Raw genomic sequence first — 27419 nt, 5'->3', positions numbered from 1 at the left:
TTCTCTCTCCAAAAAAAAAAAAAAAAAAAAAAAAAAAGAATTAAAAGATTGTCTCTCTCCCTCTGTCCCTCCCCTGCTTACACATGTGTCCTCTTACTCTTGCCCTCTCAAAACAAAAAACCCAAAAATATCCAATTATATCAGCAAAACTAAAAAATGTGCTCTATGGTTTTCATGGAGCACAGGACATTTTTACACTGAGCTTCATTCATGTTGCCATTTCAACTTTTAAGGACTAGAAAAAGGACAGTGCATTTTGCCACCCACAATCGGTGTATCTGAGTTTGAACGCCAGTGGAAAGTAATAAAGGTAGGCTGTGAGCTGAGGCCAGTTTCCGCAGTGTTACCAGGATAGTCTGTTATCCTGGGAGAGTGGAGTCCATACCAGCTTAGATTAACAAATAAATTCAAAGGAGAAAGCAGGTCACAGGGCAAAGTGTAATTTGTGAAAGAAAACTGAATGGCTTTAGGTCCTCTTAACCAAAACACAGAAACTTTAATTGGGTCAGAATTACACCTGTCAAGGACCTGGGCAGTACACTCTTGTTTATAGCACCAATTCCTTCTGAGGGGGAATTTCACAAGCCTATCTGGTAAGTGTTCTGGGTGTACACAGACTAGCTATAGTGATATCCCAAGCATGTTCACATCAGCATCAATGTCCGGGTATGCTCAGATTTCTGGCTTAGTGCCACTTTTCCCACCACTCCTATATCCCAGGACAGTCTCACGGCCAGCAAGTAACTCTCCCCTCCCCACCCCCATGAAAACCTGGAGTGCCTTTTTACAGCTCCTCCTTTTCGGCCCCCTTCTTCTGGAAAGCAGTCAAGATGTTTAAGCTCTTCTGGAGCTCTTCTTTCTTCCCGTCACTCATCTTGTTCTTCTCAATCAGCTTGGTGATCCGGCTCATTTCGGATAGTGGAAAGTCCTCACCTTGGTCTAAGACCTTCCCCATGATCTTCAGGTACTGCTCAGCCCACTTCCTCTCAGTCTCCTTCACATTTGCGAGGTTGTCCTGCCCCTGCTTCAAGAGGGCCTGGCGGGCCTCCACACCTGAGGCCCGGATGAACTCCCCAGCAAGGGCATCATATGCAGGCAGGCAACCAGGCATACCTAGGTAGACTCCTTGCCCCTTTAGCCAGCGCTGGATGGCTCCAACCTTAACCACCCCACTATACAGGACTGGGTTCTCAAAGTCCCCATCCCGGAAGAGATAGAAGACTGGGTAGTTCTCTTTGTCCAGCTTGTATTTCTCACTCAGCTCCATATTCAGCTTATCACCATAATCTGTGAACAGAAACCAGATATGAGGAGCAAGACCATGAGGAATGCAGGGCAGGAGACTGCAATGAGGCCCATCTGAGCGGACAGCAAGAAGGATCCAGACTGTGTTTAAATTCCTCCTTGGCTACTTCGTAGCCATATGGAATTAGTCAAGTCATTTAACCTCTCTGAACTTCATTTTCCTCATCTGAAAAGGGAGAATCCTTCTGAATATTTATTCTATGCCCACTATGTGCCATGTCCTGTTCTAAGTGCTACAGATCTAGTTGTGGCTAAGAGTAACAAACTCTGTGACCTCGAAGAGCTTACGTTCTCTTAAGAGTGAGAAGAGAGATGAAAAACATGTGATCAGGGCCATGATAAAAATAAAACGGGATGATGTGAAAGTAGGTAAGAAGGCCTACTCTGGGTGGTCATGGAAGGCCTTTCGTGGAGATGATATGAACTGAAGGACCAGCAAGGAGGCAGACACATGATGATCCAGGAAGAATGTCTCAGGTAGAAAGTACTGCAGGTACCAAAGTCTCAGGCGGGAATGGGCTGGGTGTACCGGAGGCTTGCAAAGGCCATTCTAGCCGGAGCTTAGTCAGAAAGGGGAATGTGTGGTGGAGTCCCTACCACATGAGAGCTGCTGGGAGGACCCAATGAAGGGAAATGTGCACTTAACCTGACAGAGTGTGCAATACGTGGTAGCTGTTAGTATTTGCTATGTCCTTCCTAACAGGAAGTGGCAGTCCCAAGGGCTGATGCTGTGACAACTGGTTTCTTACACTCTGCCAAAAAGAAATGGTCAAGGTCACCTATTCCTGGGCAGTAGTATAGGAAGAACAAGGTTCCAGTTCTCATTCTGTCACTTCAAACTCTATAATCTTGAGGAAGGTACTCAAAGCATGAAGAACAGGAGCCATGGTACTTTTGTCACAGAGTTGTCACAAGGATAAGATACACATAAAACACTTAGCTCAGTGGCCTGGCACATAGTAAATGTTTGATAAATGTCAGCTGCTATTCTTTTTCTAAAATTCCCAAAGGAACAGAATTGCAGCTGAGTCAGAATTGACTGACTGCCCTGGAAAAGTGTGCTAACAATCTCAAGCTTACCAGGGAACTGAGGCATTCCACCCGGGAGGAAGTGCAAAGAGGGAAGAACTCACCGCACTTGGGAATAATACTTGGGCGGAGTTCTCGATGAGCCATATCCTACTCCACCAAGTCAACTTGGTTCCTTGAGCTTCAGTTTTCCTCAAGTATAAAGACTGAGGAAATGTGTCTCACTTTTTAGGCAGAGTTCAAGTGAAGATTAAAAATGCATTGTCTGGGGGCACCTGGGTGGCTTAGGTGGTTGGGCATCTGACTTTGGCTCAGGTCATGATCTCATGGTTCGTGGGTTCGAGCCCTGTGTTGGGCTCTGCGCTGATGGCTCAGAGCCTGGAGTCTGCTTCGGATTCTCAGTCTCCCTTTCTCTCTGCCCCTACCCAACTTGTGCTGTTTCTCTCTCTCTCAAAAATAAATAAACATGAAAAAAAATTTTTTAATGCATTGTCTGTGCGTACCTTTATAGACTGTAAACCACTCCATGTTGGTAACTATTAGAGTAGTCACTGTGGTTGGAAGCTGTCCTTGATTTAGCGGTAGTAGCTCTGATAGATTTCAGCTAAGGCCAAAAGTCAATAGTTCTGGCAAAAAAAGAACTAAAAAAAGATGGAAGAAGTGACTATGGAGACCCTAGGAAGCATGGCACCACCCTGACCACAGTCCCCTGCAAGGAGAACTCCAAGTTCTCAGAGAAAGTTTAATGTCATTATGTGGTGGAGGGTGAAAGATGAGGGATTCTCTAACCTTGGGCACCTGCAAGGATGAACTGAGGTTCTGTGGTACCAGAATCTGTTCAAGCTAAGCCTGCCATGGGTACCAGATTCTTGACAGTCATGAGCCTGCTTATACTCGTGTGTGGCTCAGACAGAAAAGTGTTCAGTATTCTACCTACATAGAGAGAAATAATTCCCAGCTTCCTCCCTTCTGCCCTCTGCAGTCATGCTGAACTTGTCCATACCTGAGATTCCCACTTCCGCCACCAAGAGATCATCGCTGGAGGCCGAGTTTTCAGCCAGGCGCTTGAACTCATCCTGCTTCTCACCATAGGGGTACTGGGTGTCGAACTTCACCAAGACGAACTTGCTTTTGGGAATGACCTGAAGGCATAGAGAGCTGAGCAAGTCTGGGATTCCAGGGACCTTTGAGGCTAATACCCTTTCTCAAGGGATCTCTGTTTAAGAAACAAAGTGGAAACCAAGCCTGCAAGGGAGACCAGCACTCACACACTAATATTCATTCATTCGTTCACCCACCCATTGATTTAACAATTTATTGGTGTTGGGTACCCCATTAGGTGGGTTCACAGTAATCAAAGACATACAAGTCAGCTTAAAATAAACAGAACTGTTCAGGCACCTTGGGTGGCTCACCCAGTTAAGTGTCCAACTCTTGATTTCGGTTCAGGTCATGATCTCATAGTCTGTGAGACTGAGGCCCATGTCAGGCTCTACACTGTGGGATTCTCTCTCCTACTTTCTGCCCCTCCCCCCTTCAAAATAAACAAACATTAAAAAAAAAGAATAAACAAAGCTGCAGATGCATTATGGCCTTCTCTTCCAGTGGCCTTTTTGGTAAGGTTGAGGAAACACTTAGAAACCACTATGTGGGCCCCTGTCATACCCATCATCCCAGACAGCCTTTCTCGGTAAACAAGGAACCAGAAATCTGACAAAAACCAACAACCATCTATAAAGAGGTTGGCACCATGGAGGTTCTTCAGCTACGGAGTGCAGAGTCCGAACTCTGCAATGTCAGGGCTCACAGGAAGTTGCTGAGAGCCCAGGCTTAGGAAAATGTCCCCTCCCTAGACCACAGATCCCTCTTGCTAGATCTCCAAGTCCTCAGCTGTCAGGGTCAGGATCTTTATTTTAATTGTAGTAAAATTCCCATCACATGAAATTTATCATCTAAAGTGTATAATTTGGTGGGATTTAGTCCACTAACAATAGTGTACAACCATTGCTAATATCTATTCCAGAACATTTTCATCACTGGAATAGAATCACATACCCACACACATTTGTAGCAGTCACTTCCCATCCCTCCTTCTTTCTAAGAAGAGAGAAGGCAACCACTTATCTGGCTATTTCCTCTATTTTTTCCAGATGTCTACTCAGATGGAATCATACATGTAGCCTTTTGTACCTGGCTTCTTTCATGCAGCATAATGTTTTTGAGGTTCATCCATGTTGTAGCATGGATCGGTATTTCATGCCGTTTTGTGGGCAAATATTCCACTGTATAGATGTGCTACACTTTATTTACTCATCAGGTGATGGACATTTGGGTTGTTTCCACCTTTTGGCTATTTGTGAATAGTGCTGTTATAAACAATCATGTACAAATGTTTATTGAATGCCTGTTTTCATTTCTTTTGGGTATATACCTAGGAGCGGAAATGTTGGTCCTATATAGTAATTCGATGTTTAAGTTTTAGAGGAGTCCTCAAGATCTTTCTTTTGATGGTTTCTCCCAATGCACAGATTTTCTCTAACGAACTGCCTTCTCCTACAACTTTTTTTCTAATCAAAGTGATCACTTCAGGTCAATTTTTCATCACTGGCTACTGCTGTCATAATTAAGTCAAGCTGACATCATTCCAATTTTTGTTAGTCCTTGTTCCTCATTGTGTGTTGATGTCCATTTGGTTTTAGCTTTTAAAAAATAAATTTAAGACTGCCTAGGGACCCAAGGAAAGGGGGAGAAGCTACTAAAACAGTTAAAATTTTAAGTGGTCACTGACCCCCAAAATCTGAGCTCTGAGGGCCTAAAAGCAGGGAAGCCTTAAAATATAAATCAGATCACATCCCTCTGGTCCACCTGACCTTATTTCAGTTCAACAAAACAAACTAATTCCCACTTAGGGCCTTTTCAGGTGCTGTTTCTGCTGGCTGAAATACCCTTCTCCCAATTCCTTCCAGGATGTCTATCATTCAAAGCTCAGTTCACATGACCCCCCTAATGGAGAGAGGCCTCCTCCACTCATACCATCTAGCACTGCTTCATTTTCCTCACATTCTATCATGTTACCCTGCTCTTTCTTCACTGCATTAATCACCCTCTAAAATTCTTACCTGCATGTTTGTTGTTTGTCCTCCCCACTAGAATGTACATTTATGAGAATAAGGACCTGTCTGACTTGTTCTCTGTTATATCCCTAGTGCCCAAGACTGCCTGAAATGTGGCAGATGCTCTGATAAGTGAACACAACTAGGGTAGGCCACGGTAGCAGATGCTACATATGTCTGGGGGAAAACTATTAAAAAAGTATGGCACAGGATCCCTACCTTCAAGGGGCCTCCATTTGTATTATGGAATAATATTTATAATTGTACACTGGTCTAACACTGAAACATAAGTGAAAGGTCTCCATCTTTTACCATTTTGAGCCACCGGCAGAATGGTTTTGAATAGCATACATTTGCACAGTGTATTTTTTTCCTTTTCATTACTCTGTACCTCTTAATTGCTTTAGAAATCTCTGTCCTTTCTTCATCCTTGAGGAACTGACTCCAACATACCCTATATTTAGGCAACTTGCTTCTTCAAGGTACAGATGAATTCATTATTCATTCATTCATTGGCTAAAAAGGTACCAAGGGCCTATCATGTGATAATCTAAGTGAACACAGCAGTGTAAAAAAAAAAAAAAAAGCAGGCAGGATCTCTTATTTCTAGTGATGGTGAAGGGCAAGAAACAAAAATGACACTGGAAATTGAATGAAAGATGAAGCAAAGAACAAGGCCCTTGGACGTATTACCGGGAAGCTCCTCTTCTGTTCAGTGGTGATGGAAGAGAGATCCAGAAAGGGACTGGAGAATACATTTGTTCATTCATTCAACAAATTACTATCTTCCATGTGACAGGTAACCTGCTAGGTTGTGCAGATGATCAGTGAACAAAACAAAGTAGTTCTTCATAAATATACAAAATTCTGGTTCGAGAGATGCCAAAACAGCCAAGGGAGGAAAGATCAGTAATAAGAGCTCTACAGAGAACTCAAACTAACATGACTGGCACTCTGGATGGGGTGGTGGGAGGGGAGTCAAGGAAGGACTCTGAGAAGATAGTATTTAACCTAAGCCTGAATGATGAGAAGCAATCAGTCTTTCAAAGATTGGGCAAAGAACGTTCTAGTCAGAAGGAACTGCCAGTGCAAAGGGCCTACATCAGTAATGGGCTAGGAATACTCAAAGGACAGAAGGCATGTATGGCTGGAGCAGAGGAGACAAAAAGAATGGTTAGGAGATGAGAGTAGAAGCTAAAGAGGGAGACCAGTCAGAAGACTTCTGTAATGCCAGCAGAGACCAGGGTGGTAGCAATGAAGACAGAGAAGCACCAACTGATTTGGAAATATTGTTAATTTCAAAGTGCAAAATTTCCTTCTGAGTCACACTTGGTCTGTGATGTTATCCCATTCCCACATTTGGGGAGTAGGGTGTAACTTTGCCAATAAAGACCCCCAGAAGCATAGGGTGCTGGGGGGTGTGGCTGACAATCAACCAGCCATATCTATACTTTTAAGTTCTTGAATGAGCCACAGGTGCCAAATCCAGGACAAGGAACTCTTTTGAGAATAGAAAGTTCAACCACTTGAGACAGATTTAGAACTTCACTTTTCGGTTTCCCTTCCCAGCAATGGGTACAAACTAAGAAAATAAACGAATGGCTTCTCTCTCGATGCTTAGTTTGCCAGTCTCCTAGGCGAAGTTGAAAGCTGCCAGTGGGTGAAGACGGGTGCAAGAGGAGGGAGTTGGGAATACATTCAGCTTTCAACATTTCCAGCATCCATTTACCCAGGAGAATCCTTCCACATTTTGACCCTATTTTACTCACTTTGTCCCCAGGCCCAAGATATTCCCTACAGAGTTCCTTTATTCTTTTNCAGAGGGAGGGAGGGAGAGAGATCAGAACCTGAGGCAGACTCCAGGCTCCGAGCTGTCAGCACAGAGCCCAACGACTAGGGCTGGAACTGGTGAACCAGGAGATTATGACCAGAGCTTAACTGACTGGGCCACCCAGGCGCCCCCAGACTTCCCTTATTATTAATGCTTGCGCTCTTCAAGAAGACACAGGGCATCTGGATACTGTTTGCATACTGCGAAGCAGGCTGCACGCCACACAAAACGAGGAGGGGCACAGAAATGCCAGCTAACACGCCGGGTTTTCAACCACCTCCCCCACTTCCCCCGCCCCCCGACAGCCCAAAGCGCGGTGGTGTCCGCCTCGCGCCGCCCTCCCACTTGGGACTCGAGGATTGGATCTCGCCCGGTACCGCCCTCTCCCCATCGGTGAGGGAAGGGGCAGCTCGTTCCAGTGACTGCAACTCCGTAGCTCTTTTAAAAACGAGGAAGTACAAAAACTGCAAAGGCAAGGGTGTGCGGGGACCCTGGGGCCCATGGTCGTGGTACGGCCCCGATCCAGAGTCCACCAGCCCTTTAAGACGGTGAATCGTTTTGCTACAGACCACCTTCTGCCCGCCCTGTCTCCCTCTTTCCCACGAATGTGCGCTCCCCTACTAGCTGAGGCTGCACCTGCGCGCGATTCCCCCGCCCCCGTTACCTTGTAGAAAGTGACTGTATCCAGGGGAAGGGCGCCCTTGGTGTGCAGGCCGCTACCGCCATGCGGAGCGGAGAGGAGCAGGAGGAACAGGAAAAGAGGAAGCAGTGGGGAGAGAGAAGCGGCGCGGGGCAGGCCTGCAGCCATAACGCCGGATTCTGGCAGTGGGAACTGGGAAGGCTGTAGTGGGGAAAACGCGGACTAGGGAGTCACGTGACTAGCAAGGCCGGCTCGCGAGCGCGCACGTGTACAGCCCCAGAGGCTCCAGCCGGCCTAGGGTGAGAGGGAGGGACCACGTGAAGGGCGGGGAAATGGGCCTGGCGCGCGCGCGCACTCGGCGAAGCTCGCGCCGGCCGAGGGCGAGTGGGCGGGGCGCGTGTGACGAGGAGAGAGAACCATGAAGAGCAGGAGTGGGTAGAAAAGAGGCTGCCGCGCACGCGCAGTCGGCGAGGCTCGCAGTCACTTCTTTTCCCGTCGTCCTTTGCGTGAGGAGAGGCACGAAGCGCGTGCCTGGCGTCTTGCAGCGAGTAGTTCTCTCTCTTTACTCCTCGAAGATGACGAGGCCGGCCATCGTGTCTTCCTGCTTTTGGCGCTTCGGGCAGTCAATTTGGACCCGCTACTACTTTAGGTTGGTATGTCAGTTGGTGCCGCCACCCTCTGGCGGTTGGTCATGCCCCGCCACCTCCCTCAGCCAGGACCTGAGTAGGCCAAGCAGACGTGGCTGTTCGTCAGCATGGCAGTCGGGGACACTCCTGAGCCCTGCCCAGTGCCTACTCTGTGGTGAGGGCCTCAGCAGCGAGGCCCAGGTTCCTATAAAAATAGTCTCTACCGAAAGCTGAGTATCCGCCCAGCTATGTGTATCCCAGGCTCCTGAGACTTAAAAACCAACGAAAACAAGTCCTAATAATTCTACGCAATAGACAGTTCAGGGCATGGTTTACACCAGATTCTGGTTTGGGCTATGGGAATGCAAAATAGGGATGCATGAGACAGCTCTGGACTGAAGGAATTCACAGTGTCTGGGAGAAGGAGACAGCAATAGTGATAGAAGAGTCACCTTGTTCAGTTAGTCCTGCTCAGGCGTGTCAAGGAAAGTTATAGACAGGAAATGACTTTTGCACTGGATCGTGAAAGAAGAGTATGCATTTACAAGGCAAGCACCAAAGGTACTTTTCAAAAGGGGGAAAAACATGATGCATCTGTAAAGGTAAACTAGCCGGCGTTGCTAAGGGTCTCATCAAGCTAAAGGGTTTGGAGGCGCCACTACTCGTTTAACCAGGAGACCGAAGTCAGATTTGCTGTCACTCAGGAGTGAAGGGAATGGGTGGGAAGCAAGAAGGTTGAAGGCAGAGAGACTGGTAAGGGTCACTTGCAGTAGTGGAGGTGGGATAGGTTAAGGTCCTGAAAGAGGACAAAATTAGAAGAAAGGTTGTAATTTACAAGGCTTGATGAACAAACAGTTGTGAAGTTAAGAGAATAAATTCATAATGCGTTATGCAGGGCTTAGCATCATATTAACCATTGTAGATGTTCAATAAATGTATGTGTATAGGGTAGTCATCAAAAACCATAGGATCCAATCATGAGCAATGAGATTGTATAGAAGTTTTGAAAGAAAGAGTGGAATGAGTGTGTGTGTGTGGGGGGGTGTTTGGGGGAGGTTTCGAAAAATTTATTTTGAATTTGTCCTAGTAAGTTAAAAGGAGCTACATAGGAGCACCTTAGTGTCTCGGTTAAGCATCTGACTCTTTTCTTTTCTCTCTCTCTCTCTCTTTTTTTCTTTAGTTTGAGAGAAGGAGAGAGAGAGTGCAGTGGGGGAGGGACAGAGAAAATCCCAAGCAGGTTCCAAGCTGTCAGGACAGCCCAATGTGGGGCTTGAACTCAGGAACGGAGAGATCAAGACCTAAGCCTAAATCAAGAGTCTCATGCTCAACCAACTGAACCACCCAGGCACCCCAAGTATTTGGCTCTTGGTTTTAGCTCAGGTCATGATCTTACGGTAGTGAGATCAAGCCTCATGGAACCTGCTTAAGATTCTCTCTCCCCTTCTCCCTCTGCCCCCACACCCAGCCCCTTGCTTGCACAAGCACACGTGTGCTTTCAAAAAAAAAAAATGAGCTACATAGATAAATGATTGAAGAGAAGGGGAAGATTATGAGCTGGTTAAAGAAGGCTTCATGTAGGAAGTGGAAACAGTTAAGCCTTGGAAGAAAGAACCATTTTTTTTTTTTTAAGAGTTTATTTATTTTGAAAGAGAGAGAAAGAGCAAGCAGGGGAGGGGCAGAGAGAAGGAGAGAGAATCCCAAGCAGACTCCATGCTCAGCATAGAGCTTGACTCAGGGCTCAGTCTCACAACTTGAGATCATGACCTGAGCTGAAAAAAGGAGTTGGACGCTTAACTGACTGAATCACCCAGATGCCTTGGAAGAAAGAACGTTTTAGGTGGAGAACAAATGAAATGGGAGAAGTGGGAATAAGCATTATGGTTTGGGGAGACTGAAAACCATCTTGGTTGGAGGGAGTTCTCAAAACACTAGTTAGTAAGACAGTTTTAAGCCCATGTAGGGGAGAGTCTTTAAAATCAAACAAAGAATTTTCTATTTTGTCCTGTACTCAGTAAGGAGCTATTAAGAGTTTTTTAGAACCATTTATAAGACATTTAGACTTTTTAAATTAGTCACTTCTGAATATGTAAATGCTTTGGGTACACCTTGTTAGTACGATTAATCAGGAATGAGTTTCTAGTCATGGTTTTGAAGTAGGTTTTGGAAAAAGTGAAGGAAGGGGATTGGTTGGTGTGGGAAGTATTGGTCCTTTGCTATGAATTGTAATAATTTAGTACAGTATAATAATTGTCTCAGTGCTTCCTTTTAGTAGTGCCCTGGTCCCAGTCAATTATTTTAAAATACAATTAGGTTCTTAGCTTCAGGGCCCTTACAACAAACTACGCAAATAAGTCAGGTATAATTCTCCGTATTTAGGAAGTTATAAAATCCCACGATTGAAACTGATGTGGAAAATCAAGAGGCTCACCCTGGATGTTCTATAGATGTAGGGAGAGAGAGGCAAGTCATGTTAAATGAGTGTGCACATGACTCTGTATAGCACCTGGAGTAAGGAGAAAAAAAGTGGTATGGTCTGTTAAGGCAACTAATAAATTTCAGTCTTTTTTCTACGTCAAGCCAGTGAGTCCCCAGTCTCATTGATTTCTTTGCTATTCCTTATATGCATGAGGCATGTTCCTACCTCAGGGCCTTTGTAGTGACTTTCTCTAAAACACTTTTCTTTAAGATTTTCATATCTTATGGCTGAGTCCTTCACTTCCCCAAGTCTTGGCTCAAACTTCCTAAGATCTACCCTGACCATCCTTTAAAAAACTGCTCTTTCCTGATACCTCCTTGATTTCTAGCTCCCCTCTTTTTTCTCTATAGCACTTTTCAGCTTGCTAACATACAATATAAATTGCTTATTTTTCTTATTATCTTCTTCACATGAGGGCTGGGTTTGTCTTTGTGTTTTTGTCCTGGTTAGCTACTATAGCCCCTTGTCTGGCATAGGTGGGTGCTCAATAAATAACTTGTTAAGTGAATAAATCAATCAGTGGGAAACTATTCCATGGTTATCTCTCGCAAAATTCCATTGGCCTTTTCTACATTCCTTCCTTAGACTTCATACTGTTCTTCAGAGATCTGCCATCCCTTAGAGCTAATTGTTCTGCCCTTGTGAAATTTTGTTGGTGTTAACACTAGTTCCTTTGACATAGATGAACACTAAAATTGTCTTATGAACACAAAGCAGATTTCATCTGTTAAAAATTGTTATTGAAGGAATGATTTTCTTCAAGCCCTGTCCTCCTCTAAGAATTCTTTCAATATTTAGGCACATCCAACTTTGCCTCAGCTCATGATCTTGAGGGTCATGAGTTTGAGCCCCACATTGGGCTCTGCACTGGCAGTCGGAGCCTGCTTGGGATTCTCTCTTTCCCTCTCTCTCTTTCCTTCCCCCTATTTGCGCTGTCTCTCGCAAAATAAATAAATAAAAAATATATATATTAAAAATATTTTTAAAAGGAATTCTTTTAATATTCAAAAAAAGAATTCCTTCAGTATTAAACAACTTTTTACATTTTTCATGTGCCATACACTCCTTTGAGGGTGAGGGTTACACTGGTGAACAAAATAGATGTGTTCCCTGCAGACCTGGTTGTGGAGACAAACATTAAATAATCACACAAATAAATATATAATTACAAATCGTGATAACTCTAAAAAGAGAAGTTGAGGGCCTGTGAGAAAATATGATGGGGGCTCAGTTGGGATTGGAGTTCATGGAAAACCTCTGTAATCAAGTACATGTAAGCTGAGATACGACCTAAAGTATGGGGGGAAAAACTGCCTAAAGGATGGATAGTTTTCAGCTGTCAAGGAACTTGTGTGATAAGAGAGACCTTAAATAATTATAAGTAAACATAAAATTGCAGATTGTGTGTTAGGAAACATTTTAGGAAAAGAAAGTAACATGTGCAAAGGTTCTAGGGTGAGAAAGAACTTAAAATATTTGAGAACTAAAAGAATTCCACTCTGGAATCTATCCCTTAGTAACAAAATCAGCACAGAAGGAGGTGATAAGTACAGAGAATAGGAATGTTTATTGCAGCATTGTTTGCCAAAGCCAAACAAACAAACAAAGAAAAAGAAAAGGAAAAAAACCAAACCAAACCTGAAAACAACTTGAATGTCTGTAAGAGGAAGTGTTGGATAAATGATCTTTTTTAAGTAGGCTCTCCACCCAACGTGGGGCCTGAACCCAAGACTCCAAGATCCAGAGTTGCATGCATACTCTACTGACTGAGCCAGCCAGGCACCCCTGGATAAATGATCTTTTGTAGAATATTACAGAGCTGTCAGAATGAGTTAGAACTATTTCCATGAAATACTAGATGAAAAAAGAAACGTATTCAGAAATATATCATCCCATTTATAAAACCCTACAACCATAACAACAACCTCTATATAAATATATGTATTTGGGTACGGTTTTGTTTTGTTTTGCACAAAGTAATCTTATTTGCAGCAAATAAGAAAATTATGGAAAATAGCTTTCAAAGCTGTGACTCCCCAAGACAGTAAATGGGTACCTTTTGTTTCGGGTTAGGTGGTATATATGTATATTTTGTTTGGTTATTTATTTATTTGCATTTTTTTGTTTTGTTTTGTTTTTAGTAATCTGTATACCCAATATGGTGCTTGAACTCATGAGCCCGAGATCACAAGTCACATACTCTTCCAACTGAGCTAGCCAGGTACCCCAGGATGAATAGAAAAGGGTGCATGTACCTTAATGAAACATGCCTGTACATATATTGTGTGTTATGTAAATAAGGCTGAGACACCTCTTTGGGCAGAGATTTTAGTATTATAATGAGGTAAAGGTAATTGCAGGTCATTCCAGGGGTCCATCAGGGCATTAGTTCAAATGATGTGGATGTTCTGGATTGGTGAGAAGTCTTATCAGGGCAGTTGCTGTCACCCAAGGAGTGGTTCTAGATTTCATTTGCCTTTCCCTGGTGCATGCTTCAGTAATCTAAAAAACTGCCTCCATTGTCTTTATTTGGATATATTTTAAGGACTATAGAGAAAAATATGGAGAAATAGATTAGGCTTTTAACATTTGTTATAGTACAAAGGAATGGAGAGAAAATAAGACAAAAGGAAAAAAATTACTATGGAATAATGTTCAGGAAAATGTATAATATAAAATACTAGCTGTAGAATTACTACAAATATGTAGAAATTGAATATAGGGACAAGGACTTAAAAGTAACATCAATAAATAAAACATTGACTAGATGATGAGATTGTAGGAAACTTTATTTTGGAAGAACGTTTTAGAGAGAGGGAATAGCTATTGCAAAAGATCTGTATTGGCATATTGGATGGATACACAGTGGCAAACCCTAAGATAGTCTCCAATAGTCCCTGCCTTTTGGTATTCATACTCTCGTGTAATCCTTTCTCCTTAGCTTTTGGCAAGATCTGTGGTTGGTAGACTACAGGAAAGGTGATGAAAAAAGTTCTGACTTCCATCTTGCTGGGAGGACATCTTGCAGAAATCCACATGGCAAAGAACTAAGTGAAGCATTTAACCAACAATTAGTTTGGAACCTAGGCCCTTAGACCAACAACCCTCAAGAAACTGATTTTTACCAACTTTGTATACTTGAAAGCAGATCCTTCCCCATTTGAGCCTTCAGAAGAGACCCAGTCCTGGTTGATAGCTTGATTACAGCCTTGTAACAGATACTGAAACAGAGGACCCAACTAAACTATTCTTGGACTCCTGATCCAGAGAATCTGTTAGGTAATAAATGTGTGTTTTAAGCCACTAAATTTGTAGAAATTTGTTGTGCCATAGTGAATAACACACACAGACATGCACGCACGTGCGCATACACACACACAATTTGATAAATATGCCCACTATATTTCTTTTGAAGTTATTGATGGAAGTGTTTTACAGAATTGTGCCAAATCAGAATGCTGATTCACTCCATTAGAAGTCGTTTTTTTGTTTTGTTTGTTTGTTTTTTGAGAGAGAGAGAGAGGGAGAGAAAGAGAGCAAGCATGAGTGGGGAAGGAGCAGAGAGAGAGGGGGAGAGAGAATCCCAAGCAGACTCCTAGGTCAGCATGCAGCCTGATGCAGGGCTCAATCTCAGGAATCTGAGCCAAAAGGAACCTCAGGAACATGAGCCAAAAATCAAGAGTTGGACACTTAAACCAACTGACCACCCAGGAGCACCAGAAGTCATTTCTAAGTTGATATTGATCAATTAATTAACACTCTCATAGGCTTAGCTATGCAAAAAATGCCATTAATTGTGCTTCCATTTTGTCTGTATTTCCCTATTTTTATATCATGAAATTTTTCATCTAAAACTTTGTAACAATCCCATATATACTATATTAATTCTATCCAAAGGGGATGGGATTAGTCTGGCATGATTTTTTTATAAATCTATTCTGATTTGGTGGTTACTTTTTAAAAATTGTTTAAAAAGCAAAACTTTTGAGTAGTTCTTTCTAGAATCGTATTTGGGTTCAGTACTGAGATCTTTTTTTAAAATTTGTTTTCCAGTTTATTTATTCATTTTGAGAGAGAGAGAAAGAGTAGGGGAAGGGCAGAGAGAGAGAGAGGTGGAGAGAGAATCCCAAACAGGCTCCGTGCTTTTAGAGCCTGATGCAGGCGCAAGCTCATGAACTGTGAGATCATGACCTGAGCTGAAACCAAGAATCAGATGCTTACCTAACTGAATCACCCAGGCGCCCCAGTGCTGAGATTTTTGACTTATGGTTTGCAGATTCTACCCTCCTTTCTCCTTGTAAAAATTAAAAATTTAGTTACCACCAGTTTTCTACAATTTCTAGCAAGTTCCCTATTTTTACTCAAATTCAGATTTCATCCAGTGGTTTATTGAGTTAACCTGAAAGTTTCTTTTTTCAGGGTTTATTTATTTTTGAGAGCCAGGGAGCACAAATGGGGAAGGGACAAAGGTGGGGGGGGGGATAGGGGATCCAAAACAGGCTCTGTGCTGACAGCCTGATGTGGGGCTAGAACTCACAGACTGAAAGATCATGGCCTGAGCGGAAGTTGGATGTTCAACTGGCTGAGCCATCCAGGCATTCGAGGTTTTTTGTTGTTGTTGTTTATTTAAATTCAAATTAGTTAACATATAGTGTAGTATTGGTTTTAAGAGTAGAATTTAGTGGTTCATCTTTTACTTATAACACCCAGTGCTCATCCCAATAAGTGCCCTCCTTAATGCCCAACACCCATTTAGCCCATCCTCCCTCACCTTATCTCCAGCAACCCTGTTTGTTCTCTGTATTTAAGTGTCTCTTATGGTTTGCCTCCATCTCTGTTTTTTATCTTACTTTATTTTTCCATCCCTTTCTGTATGTGCATCTGTTTTGTTTCTTAAATTCCACATAGTAAAATCATACGATGCTTTTGTTTCTCTGACTGACTTATCTGCTTAGCATAATATACTCTAGTTCCCATCCATGTTGTTGCAAATGGCAAGATTTCATTCTTTTTGATTGCTGAGTAATATTCCATTGTGTTTATATACCACATCTTTATCCATTGATCAGTCAATGGACGTTTGGGCTCTTTCCATAATTTGGCTATTGTTGATAGTGCCGCTGTAAACATTAGGGTACGTGTGCCCCTTTGAATCAGCATTTTTGTATCCTTTGCATAAATACTTAGTAGTGCAATTGCTGGATTGTAGGGTAGTTCTGTTTTTATTTATTAATTTTTTTGAGGAACCTCATTCTGTTTTCCAGAGTGGCTGTACCAGTTTGCATTCCCACCAACAGTGCAAAAGGGCTCCCCTTTCTCCACATCCTCACCAGTGTCTATTGTTGCATGAGTTGTAAATTTTAGCTATTGTGACAAATGTGAGATGGAATCTCATTGTGGTTTTGATTTGTATTTCCTTGATGATGAGTGATGTTGAACATCTTTTCATATGTGTGTTAGCCATCTGGATGTCTTTGGAAAAGTGTCTATTCATGTCTTCTGCCCATTTCTTTACAGGATTGTTTTTTGGGTGTTGAGTTTGACAGATTCTTTATAGGTTTTGGATACTAATGCGTTATCCAATATGTCATTTGAATATGTCCAATATCTTCTTTCATACCATTGGTTGCATTTGAATTTTGTTGATTCTTTACTTTGTTGTGCTTTTTATCTTGATGAAGTACCAGTAGTTCATCTTGTTTTTCTTTCCCTGGTCTCTAGAGACACATGTAGTAAGAAGTTGCTGTGGCCAGGTCAAAGAGGTTGCTGCCTGTTTTCTCCTGTAGGATTTTGATGGTTTCCTGTCTTACATTTAGGTCTTTCATCCATTTTGAATTCATTTTTAGTATGGTGTAAAAAAGTGGTCTAGTTCCATTCTTTTGCATCTCACTGGCCAGTTTTCTAAGCACCATTTGCTGAAGAGACTGCCTTTTTTTCCATTTAACCTGCAAGTTTTATCGAAGTCCTGGAGTATAATTTGTTCAGACCATGAGTGGTGGATTCATTTGGAACAGTCAGGTGCTCTCTTACAATGTTTATCTTCAGTTCCCTCTTACAAAGTTTGTTTTACACTTTTTATTCTAAATATTATTCTTTTCAGTAGAAAAGATAGAAACATGTTATCCATTAATCATTACACAGTGAGTTACAGCAGTGGGATATTTACTGTGTCCCTATAAAATTTGCCTATTTACAGTTCATCCTTTTAAAGTATACAATTCAAGGGTGCCTGGGTGGCTGTCAGTTGAGTGTCCAACTCTTGATTTTGACTCAGGTCTTGATCTCATGGTTCGTGGGTTTGAACCCTGTGTCAGGTTCTGCACCCACTGTTCAGAGCCTGCTTGGGATTCTCTTTCTCCCTCTCTCTTTCTCTGCACCACCCCTGCTCATGCACTCATGCTGTCTCTCTCTCTCTCTCTCTCTCTCTCTCTCTCAAAATAAAAAAATAAACTTTAAAGTGTACAATTCATTGGGTTTTAGTATATTCATAAAGTGTGCAGCCATCACCACTATATTCATTTTAGAATATTTTTGTCACCCTAAAAATAAATCTTATGCCTATAAGCAGTCACTTCCCGTCTTCTCCCAAATTACTTTCTTAGCCCTAGGCAACTACTAATCTACTTTGTGTGTCTATAAATTTGCTTATTTTGGACATTTCCCATGAATAGAGTCATACAATTTGTGGTCTTTTGTGATTGGCTTCTTTCGTTAAGCATAATGTTTTCAAGGTTCATCATGTTGAAAATGCATCAGTACTTCTTTTAATTGCTAACATTTCATTATATGGATATACTACATTTTATCCATTTACCAGTTGCTGAGACATTTGTGTTGTTTTTACCTTTTGTCTTTTATGATTAACATTGTTATGAATATTTGTATCCAAGTTTTTGTGTGGACATATGTTTAATTTCTCTTGGGTAAATACCTAGAGGCAGAACTGAGTTTATACCTAGGAGCTGAGTGATGTAGTATCACATTACTACACCAGCAGTGTATAAGGGCTTCTCTTCCTCTACGCTTTCATCAACATTTGTTATTTTTTATTATAGCTATTCTAGTAGGTGTGAAATGGCATCTCATTGTGATTTTTTTTTTAAGTAGGCTTCACGCCCTGCATGGAGCCCAAGTGAGACTTGAACTCATGACCCTGAGATCAAGACCTGAGCTGAGATCAGGAGTTGGAAATTTAACCAACTGAGCCACCCAGGCACCCAACATTGTGATTTTAATTTGTATTTCTTTTTTTTTAAGTTCTTTTTAATGTTTATTTATTTTTGAGAGAGAGAGGGGCAGAGTGAGAGATGGAGACAGAATCTGAAGCAGGCTCCAGGCTCTGAGCTGTCAGGACAGAGCCTGATGTGGGGCTCAAACCTATAAACCTTGAGATCATGACCTGAGCCAGTCAGATGCTTAACCAACTGAGCCACCCAGGTGCCTCTTTTGTATTTCCTTGATGGTTTATGATATTAATCCTCTATTCACGTGATTATTAGTCATTTGTTTATTTTGGGGGAGAAATTTCTATTTAAAACCTTTGCCCTTTTTAAAATTGGGTTGTATTTTTATTACTGAATTGTAGTTGTTTTTTGTATTCTCTATGTAAGTCCCTTGTCAGATATATGTTTATAAATATTTTTTTCCTCTGGATTGTCTTTTCACTTTCTTGATGGTATCCTTTGAAGCACAAGCATTTTTAATTTTGAAGAAGACCAATTTATTCTTTTGTTGCTTATGCATTTGTAATCATATCTAAGAAACAATTGCCTAATAAAAGAGCTCCCTTGATGTCCCAGTAATTTTCTAAAATTATATTTCCCTGTATTTCTATTAACCAGGTCTCCCCATTAGAATATTGTATGGGTTATATGAGAACTATGAAGTCAGAATAACTGAATTTGAATATTGGTATTCCCACATGATAACTTTGTAACCATTGGAAAATGACTTTTTTTAGGAGTTAAAAATTTATTGAATACACTGCAAGGAAGCAGCAGGCAGGATAGCAAAGCAGAGACTATCGTCAACCTTTGTTTTTTTTTAAGTTTACTTATTTTGTGGGAGGAGGGGTAGAGAAAGAAGGAGAGACCGAATCACAAGCAGGCTCTGCACTATCAGGACAGAGCCCAGTGTGGGGCTTGATTGCATGAAATGTGAGATGATGAACTGAACCAAAATCAGAAGTCAGACACTTAACTGACTGAGTCACCCAGGCACCCACAAAGGGAAGTGACTTCTTTAAGTCTCAGTTTCATCGTCTGAAAAATGGGAATATTACTCGGGTGCCTGGCTAGTTCAGTTCGTAGAGATTGTGATTCTTGATCTTGGCCCCACGTTGGGTATAGAGCCTATTAAAAAAATTTTTTTTAATGCGACTATTACCTCAAAGATTGTGTTGAGGGTTAAAATGGTTAGCATAGAGGGGTGCCTGGGTGGCTCGGTTGGTTGAGTGTTTGATTTTGGCGCAGGTCATGATCTCGTGGTTCGTGGGTTCAAGCCCTGCATAGGGCTCTCTGCTCTCAGTGCAAAGTCCGCTTTAGAGCGTCCTCCTTTTTTCTTTCTCTGCGCTTCTCTCCCTGTCTCTTTCTCTCTCTCTCTCAAAAATAAACATTTGTAAAAAAAGAAAACTAAATGCTTAGCATAGAGCCTTGCACATAGAAAGCAATTGATAATTGGTAGCTATTAATACTAGAAATCTTCTTTAAGTATAGTTTTTGCTTAAATAAAAATGTTTTGCTTGGTAAGTGTCTTTCTTGACTTTGTAGCCACAGTAGTAACTTGCTCAGGGTAGAAGTTTAATGAATATCTGTTAATTTAATTTGATACATAAAATATAGCAGCCATTACATTAAGTGTGCTGTGATGTATTTTTTAAATGTTTATTTATTTTGAGAGAGAGAGAGCAAGCACGTGCAATCAGGGGAGGAGTAGAGAGAGAATCCGAAGCAGGCTCCGACCTGGGCTTAATCGCATGAACTGTGAGAACCTGAGCCAAAATCAAGAGTTGGAAACTTAACTGACTGAGCCACCCAGGCTCCCTGAGCTGTGATATATTTGAACTTACTAAGATACTAAGTAAAAAGAGAAAACTAAAAATAAGTACCACCCACTTCATTTGGGCGTGGGTTAGCCCTTGCAGAAAAGGAAGATAGCAAGATTATGTTTCCAAAGACATTTCAAGGGGGAGCAGTGCTTAATATATAAAAAGCAAGGGACTAATTTAGAGAGAAAAACGGAAAAATAAATCCCTAAGTAGAAATTTGGTCAGTGGCATGAGACATTTTAGAAGAAATGTTAAAGGAGAAAAATTCTTATGTCAGGAGCAGTAGACTGATTTGGCATGGCTGTTGCCTGAACAATTTGAGATTTGTTCTGAGACAAGAGTCCTTTGTCTAAAAGCATTCTCTTATCACTTGGTGAGACTGTCATTAGTCCCCTCACCCTTATTAGACAGATGTATGATTAGAGTCCTCAGAACACTCCTCCCTGAGACCTTATGGTAGGGATTTTTGATCCAGAAATTTACTTGTTTTTTTTTTTTTTATTTGTTTATCTAATAATATAAGCAAAGTGGTTAGAGCACACCTCCACTTAACAGTTTCCCATCAGACCCTACTTCTATTTAATGATGTCCCTTCTTATACTCTATACTATATTCTTAGCCTCCTTTGAATAAATGAAACACGTATTTAAATTACTGAACCCATACAAATGATCCAGTTTGTTATCAGTAAATATTTGTAGAAGGTATGAAAGTATAGTTAGATGAAACATAAATGGTTACATAAATGAAATGGTCTTCCTTCTGCTTTCTCCTTACTCTAGTCTTTGTCCAAATTTCACCAAATTCTTCCAAATTGGTTCAAATGACAATTAGTGTATTCTTTTATGCAGATAATTTGAGGTTTTGGTATAAAAGCCATTTTTCCTTCTATATTACAAGCTCCTGGAAGTCTTGTTCTGTCTCTTTATACCTTCTGTAGCATAATGCTTTACACAGAATTGGTATGTAAATATAAGTCTATTAAGTGAATCATGTAGTTTCATGTATTTTTGATGGGAATTTTTGGTATAGAATATTTAAGATGTTAAAATTAACTATTAGATATTAACAACTTCTCTTTACAGCTTTTCTTGGTTGCTAAAAATTTATTGGTTGCTTCAATATACAATCTCACTTTTCTACCACAGGCTTTTGTCCCTAAACATGGCAAGTTTTAAGCAGATCTCCCTTCTTCCTTATTTTTCTGTCCCTTTGTTCTGTTCCATTTCTCTCTTACAGCTCTATTTATCTTTTCATTATGACTCATTCTGTTTTTTATCATTCCTGCCTCTTGCCCCTTCTTACAATTCTTAATGCTTTTGAGAACTTTGTTACCATGTCACCTGCTCTTTCTATTTTTGTTCTTTCTGCTTGGCTTTCTCCTCCACTTGGCTTTCGCCTCCACTTGTCACCACCTTCTCCTTGTCCTCAAGATACAGGGCCTGATTGGGTAGGAAGGAGCCTAGCTGGGCCAGGGGTGGAGCCACCTGTTCAGTGCTTAGGGACTCAGAGCCTGAGAAGGATCGGGCTGGTTAAGCATAGCTGGGGCTGAAGTCCCTATGGCCTTCCGGCTGGTGACTAGCATTCTGGAGGACAATTGGGGTTTGGTAAGCTTAGAAGTTGTCCCTTTCTTTTTTTTTTTGCTTCCCCTTTCTTCCTGCTTGTTTTGTATTTTTCATTCACAGTATCTCTTTACTATTAACTTTTTTCTTCCTCTTTTTTTTTTATTACTTACTATTCTATTTTTTCTCTGTGTAGCTGTCCATCAACTCTATTATTTATTTGCTTTTCCTATTACCCATTCTTTTCACATATCTGTCTTTCCTCTCTCAAAATTTAACCTTACCTACCTCTTCTCCATTTTATTCTTTCCCCTGTAGATTTTCCCATCCAGTTCTCTTTTCATTTAGTCATTTTCTATCGACCTCTTTATTCTTTTTATCTTACTGTTTTCCAGAGGTGGTGCAATAAGAGAGGAAATGAGGAGCCACCTGCCTTTCCAGGGCCTTTCTACTCATTCTCAGACCTGTAGGGTATTTTGATTAGGCACTGAAGAGTTTGCTCTGCACAGATACTTAATAAACAGTGAAATTGGAGTGAGGTTGAATATTAAATGTAAAAGGCTTAATTTTATTCTCACTTTGTTTTTATTTAGGTTTTTTCTGCAGTACAGTGGATACAATTTGTTATGGGTATTCTGAGGTAGGTTTATTTAATCTCATGTACTATGACTATATTATAAGCAAAACTGTAGAATTCTGAAGTTTTCTACATTTTTCCCCTAGGTATTTGCTTATACTCTTCAGAGAAAAATGCTGTTCTTTACCATGTTGACATTTTCTTAATGTTTTATGTATTTATTTTATTTTTTCTGAGAGAGAGAGAGAGTGAGTGAGTGAGAACACGCACAAATGCTTGTGCACACTGGGCAGGGGCAAAGAGAGAGTGGGACAGAGGATCTGAAGCAGGCCTACGCTGACAGCCGAGAGCCTGATGCTGGGCTTGAACTCACAAACGGTGAGATCACAACCTGAGCCCAAAGTTGGATGCTCAACCAACTGAGCCACACAGGCGCTTCACTATATCGACATTTTCTGATTCATTAAATGTAGCATCAACAACAACAAAAAAGCAGATTGAGAGATAATATCTGAAAGTCAAAGGACTTAGTAGGCAGGACTGATTTGCAAATCAGTAGCAAAGTGCTTGCTTTGGCAGCACATATACTAAAAATTGGAACAATACAGAAAAGAGTAGCATGGCCCCTATGCAATGATGACACAAATTCATGAAGTGTTTCCTATTTTAGAAAAATGTGCAGCTCATTTTACATCTCTTATATGTCAATAAAGCTGTAAAAAATTATTAGCAAAAATGAAGGATCCCCAGTTGTCCTGTTTTACTGATCACCTTTTATCTGTGTCAGTGTTATAGGTTCAAGTTCACTTATTGCCTGTGCTGTATTCCAGAATATACAGAAATCTCCGGAGGTGAGGAGTGTCTTTTTGTGCTTGATTTGAACTTTTAGTGACTCAGACTTTGATGTATATTTGGTTTTTTTGAAAGAGAAAGAGAGACCGAGCATGAGTTGGGGAGGGGGGACAGAGAGAGAGGGAGACACAGAACCTGAGGCAGGCTTCAGGCTCTGAGCTATCAGCACAGAACCCCACGTGGGGCTGGAACTCACAGACCACAAGATCATGACCTGAGCTGAAGTCAGACACTTAACTGACTGAGCCATCCAGGCGCCCTGGGACTTAGCCTTTGAAATAAGACAAATGTCATCCATAAGTAATGGAATAATTCTGTGAATTACTTGTAAATTTGTCATTATTTTACATTGAGATATTTTACTTTATTTTAAGTTTTATTTATTTATTTTAAGAGAGAGGGAGAGAGAGAGCGCCCACTCACACATGCAAGCAGGGGAAGGGCAGAGAGAGAGGGAGAGAGAGAATCCCAAGCAGGCTCTGCACTATCAGCATGAAGCCCAACACAGCCCCTGAATTCACAAACTGTGAGATCATGACCTGAGCTGAAATCAGGAGTCAGATGCTCAACCCTAATTAGTCACCCATTGATATTTTAGGCATAGTCAATAGTTTTACCTTTTATTCTAAGTAATTATTTTTAACTATAACTGAATATGGAGAGATTGCCTACTAAATGTGCATTTTTTTTGTTATGCACTGATTATTAAAGTTAAGGAAACAGAGTGTTGTTTGAATCCTATATTAACTCTAAGCACGGTAGGGTCCTGCCAAGGGGTGAATTGTCTGATATTGATATCTTGGTAAAATTGTTAGTAGGGCTAGGAAATAGTTCAGAGACTGTTGTACAAAGGATACTAGTTTTGCTGTTCAGGCCTTCTAGGCAATTACAATTTAATGGTGAAAACAGAGCAAAAATACATTCAATGTAAAGTTATTTATACTAAAAAGATCAAGTAAAATATCTTCCTGTACCTCTTCCTGAGGTACAATTGACAAACAAACAAACAAGCAACCTTACTGATTGAGAGAGGACCAGGAAGAGTAATGTATTTCCTAGCTACAAAAATATTTTAAGAGAAATGTAAATACTGTTTCTCTAACAAGGCCAAATGGTAGAAAATTAGACAAAATGTAGTTCAGGCCATAAATGGGAGAGCTTTTGTATGTGGAAATTGTCATCGGGTTTTATTGGCCCACTTTAATAATCAAAATAGTTTTGTATGTTGAACACTTTCTGAGTTCCAAGTATACTGGTTGCTTTACAAACTTTATCTTATTGGCCCTCACCACTTTCCTCTGAGAATGATGGTATTAGCTCCATTTTATAGATGAGGAAATTGAGACTCAAAGTTATAAAATGACTTGTTCATGTTTCACAGTAAGTAGCAGAACAGAGATTTTCAAAAGTCCAACTTTATTTTTAAATGTTTGTTTAGTTTTGAGAGAACATGAGTGGGGAAGGGACAGAGAGAGAGGGGGACAGAGAATTCAAAGTGGGCTGCAAGCCCAATGCAGGGTTTGAACTCACGAACCATGATATCATGACCAGAGCCAAAGTCTAGACAGATTCTAGACAGATGTGCTGTTTTAAGTACATTTTTCATTTAATCCTTAAAACAACTCTGTGAAGTAGATATTATTAATCTGATACTATAGTGAGGAAATGGAATCTTGGTAAGGTGAGGCATTTTTGTAAGGTCTTAGAGCCAGGAAGTTGTTAGAGCCTGAATTTGTGTATAGGATGGCCTTGTTCCAAAGCCTTTCCCCATATATACTTTTTAAACCACTGAAATATGATACCTAATAAAGATAGAGTTTTGAATTTCAGACGTAGAATGTGACTCTGTAAGTAAAAGTAGAAAATGGAAGTCTTGATACTCTTTTGTCATTGCCTGCCAAGTAATCTTAGGCCACACATCTTCCCGTGATTCAGCTTCCCTAATGTTTGTCTCCTTTGCTGAAATATGAATTAATATGTGTTTAAATCAATAATGTATTAGTTACATAGTAGAGAGAGCTAAGCAGAGATTCTCAGTCTCTGCATTATTGATTTCTTGGGCTGGATGATTATTTGTTGTGGGAGGTTGTTCTACACATTAGGATGTTTAGCATACTTACCCACTGGCTAGAAGCTAATCATCTCCTCCGACCTCTGGGGTTGTAAATACCAAAATATCTTTAAATGTTGCCGGATGTGTTCTGGAGGAGGCAAAATCGCTTCTGGCTGAGAACCACTGCTCTAAGGTGACCTCTCGCATGATAGTGGGTTAGAGCTTTATAAAGATATGACATGTAGTTTGGCCTAGGATGTGACCTTTAGTTTCTCTGGCTTTAGTTCACATACTTTTCACACTACCTGAGCCTAAAGGACTTTAGCAATAGTCACTAGTTCACTGATTCCTGCACATTCTGTTTTCTGGTGTAGGAAAAATTACAATTTTTCCAGGTTAAGAATGTCAGCCATTTTCCACTGTATTCCTTTATCCTTTACCAAAGAACATTTTTAACAGCATAAAATGGAAGGCTAATATGAAAACACATACACGGAAGGTTAATATGAAAAAGACAAAAATAGTCTATTAAATTAAAAATAAATATAGTAAACTGGAGAAATCCATGGGGAATCTTTGAGGGAACTAGCTGATGAAACAGTGACTCAGAGAGGCAACCTGAAGAGAGTAGAAAGTGGCCCAGGCCAGCCTATGTTAAAAGAACACTCAAGGGGCTCCTGGGTGGCTCAGTTGGTTAAGTGTCCGCACAGGCCCAGTGAGGAGCCCTGTGCAGAGCTCAAATTCACTAACCATGAGATCATGACCCAAGCCAAAATCTAGAGTCAGATGCTTGACTGACTGAGCCATCCAGATACCCCTAAGGATCACTTTTGATATTCTATTGTAACCTGATTTCACTTGAATAGAAATACTGGGGTGCACCTGGATGGCTCAGTCCATTAAGCGGCCAACTTTGGCTCAGGTCATGATCTTGCGGTTTGTGAGTTTGATCCCTGTGTCAGACTCTGGGCTGACAGCTCGGAGCCTGGAGCCTGCTTTGGATTCTGTGTCTCCCTCTCTCTCTGCCCTATGCTCACACTCTGGCTCTCAAAAATAAATAAATGTTAGGGGCGCCTGGGTGGCTTAGTCAGTTAAACGTCCAACTTTTGCTTAGGTCACGATCTCGTGGTTCGTGGGTTCGAGCCCCGCGTCGGGCTCTGTGCTGACTGCCAGCTCAGAGCCTGGAGCCTGTTTCCGTCTGTGACTCCCTCTCTCTCTGACCCTCCCCTGCTCACACTGTCTCTCTCTCTCTCCTAGAAATAAAGAAAACGTTAAAAAAAATAAATAAATAAATGTTAAACAAAATTAAAAATTAAAAAAAATTGGGAGGCAGTTTTGGAAGACTGTTAATAAGAACTGTTTTAAGTCTTTGATATCTCCAGGGAAAGACTTTCACACAGAGCATTTCCTCCCCTCTCTACCTCTTATCCTGCTTTTGACTTACATTAGGTTCAAATTAGGCATTTTTTTTTTAAAGAGTTTTTGCTTTCATATTTAGGACTATGTCATATGCTTTTTTGTGTCTTCTGTATTACCATACATTGTGCTGATTGTACCTTTCCTTAAACCAAGGGCTATACTGTACTTTTCTTTGTATTACCTCTGACATGGTATCTTGTAAACACAGGTAGGGTGAAATTTTTCTTGGTTTCAACAATAGGTACTCAGTTAATTTTTGTTGTTTAAGACTGATTTTATCCCCTGTTACTAGAACTCATGGTTTTCCAATCATGAGTGAAAGTACACAAACCTCTTTTTATCCATTTCCCTAACAAAGACTTGAGGTATGCTTTAATGGCAAATAGTTCTCTCTATATAAGGCTATTTATTGTATCAATGACCATAAATAAAATTACATTCTTGCTCACAAAAGCCTCTTGGCTGCTTTTCTCCTTCAGTGTTTATTTTGTGTTCAGTTTTAATTTTTTACCTATTAACAGTTATAAACTTGTGGGAGGTCATGGGCCAGTAGAATCTATGAATGTGCCATCTGGCTGGAATTTTAGCAGGCTTACCCAGAGAAAAGACTATATATGGTTAAAATAATAATCATATCTGATATTTATTATATATAATTTAAAATGCTATTTCTCTTTTTTTTCTGTTTGTCAAAGCAACTTGACCATTTACATCTCTTTGCAGCATATTAGCATCTTAGCTTTCCTGTCTTTTGGAAGAGGGTTATGAGAAAAATTCCCTTTTGTGCAGATGAGATTGGTTTTCATATTGGGTAGTATGTGATGATAATTTAAAAAAATTTTAAATTTACTTCCTCTTTTGATATATATCAGATGTAGATTAGAATGCAT

The 27419-nt window shown here is 40.8% G+C and overlaps 2 protein-coding genes and 1 non-coding gene across 5 annotated transcripts in view; 2 read left to right on the top strand and 1 right to left on the bottom strand.

Moving 5' to 3' along the window:
• Positions 1 to 471: 471 nt before the first annotated feature.
• ERP29 (endoplasmic reticulum protein 29) lies at positions 472 to 8226 on the bottom strand. Its single transcript, XM_077748026.1, has 3 exons — positions 7943 to 8226; positions 3338 to 3476; positions 472 to 1287 (listed from the first exon to the last, which is right to left on the bottom strand). The coding sequence occupies exons 1-3, from the start codon at positions 8084 to 8086 to the stop codon at positions 785 to 787; spliced, it is 786 nt and encodes a 261-aa protein (XP_077604152.1). The 5' UTR covers positions 8087 to 8226; the 3' UTR covers positions 472 to 784.
• Positions 8227 to 8506: 280 nt separating this feature from the next.
• Positions 8507 to 27419, top strand: part of TMEM116 (transmembrane protein 116) — a 117510-nt gene continuing 98597 nt past the window's right edge. For all 3 annotated transcript variants that reach the window (XM_077748074.1, XM_077748075.1, XM_077748073.1), the window contains exons 1-3: positions 8507 to 8567; positions 22222 to 22268; positions 22993 to 23056. In XM_077748074.1, the coding sequence (XP_077604200.1) occupies positions 22255 to 22268; positions 22993 to 23056 (78 nt within the window). In that variant the 5' untranslated portion in view covers positions 8507 to 8567; positions 22222 to 22254. The remainder of the gene's footprint in view (positions 8568 to 22221; positions 22269 to 22992; positions 23057 to 27419) is intronic.
• LOC144218231 (U6 spliceosomal RNA) lies at positions 22769 to 22874 on the top strand. Its single transcript, XR_013331091.1, has one exon. It is a non-coding gene; the product is annotated as a U6 spliceosomal RNA (small nuclear RNA).

The sequence above is a fragment of the Crocuta crocuta genome, unplaced genomic scaffold, assembly GCF_008692635.1.
Source record: "Crocuta crocuta isolate KB4526 unplaced genomic scaffold, BGI_CrCroc_1.0 scaffold29, whole genome shotgun sequence".
Classification (NCBI taxonomy): domain Eukaryota; kingdom Metazoa; phylum Chordata; class Mammalia; order Carnivora; family Hyaenidae; genus Crocuta; species Crocuta crocuta.
The sequence above is the reverse complement of the archived record's forward strand: the minus strand, read 5'-3'. Positions and strand labels throughout refer to the sequence as shown.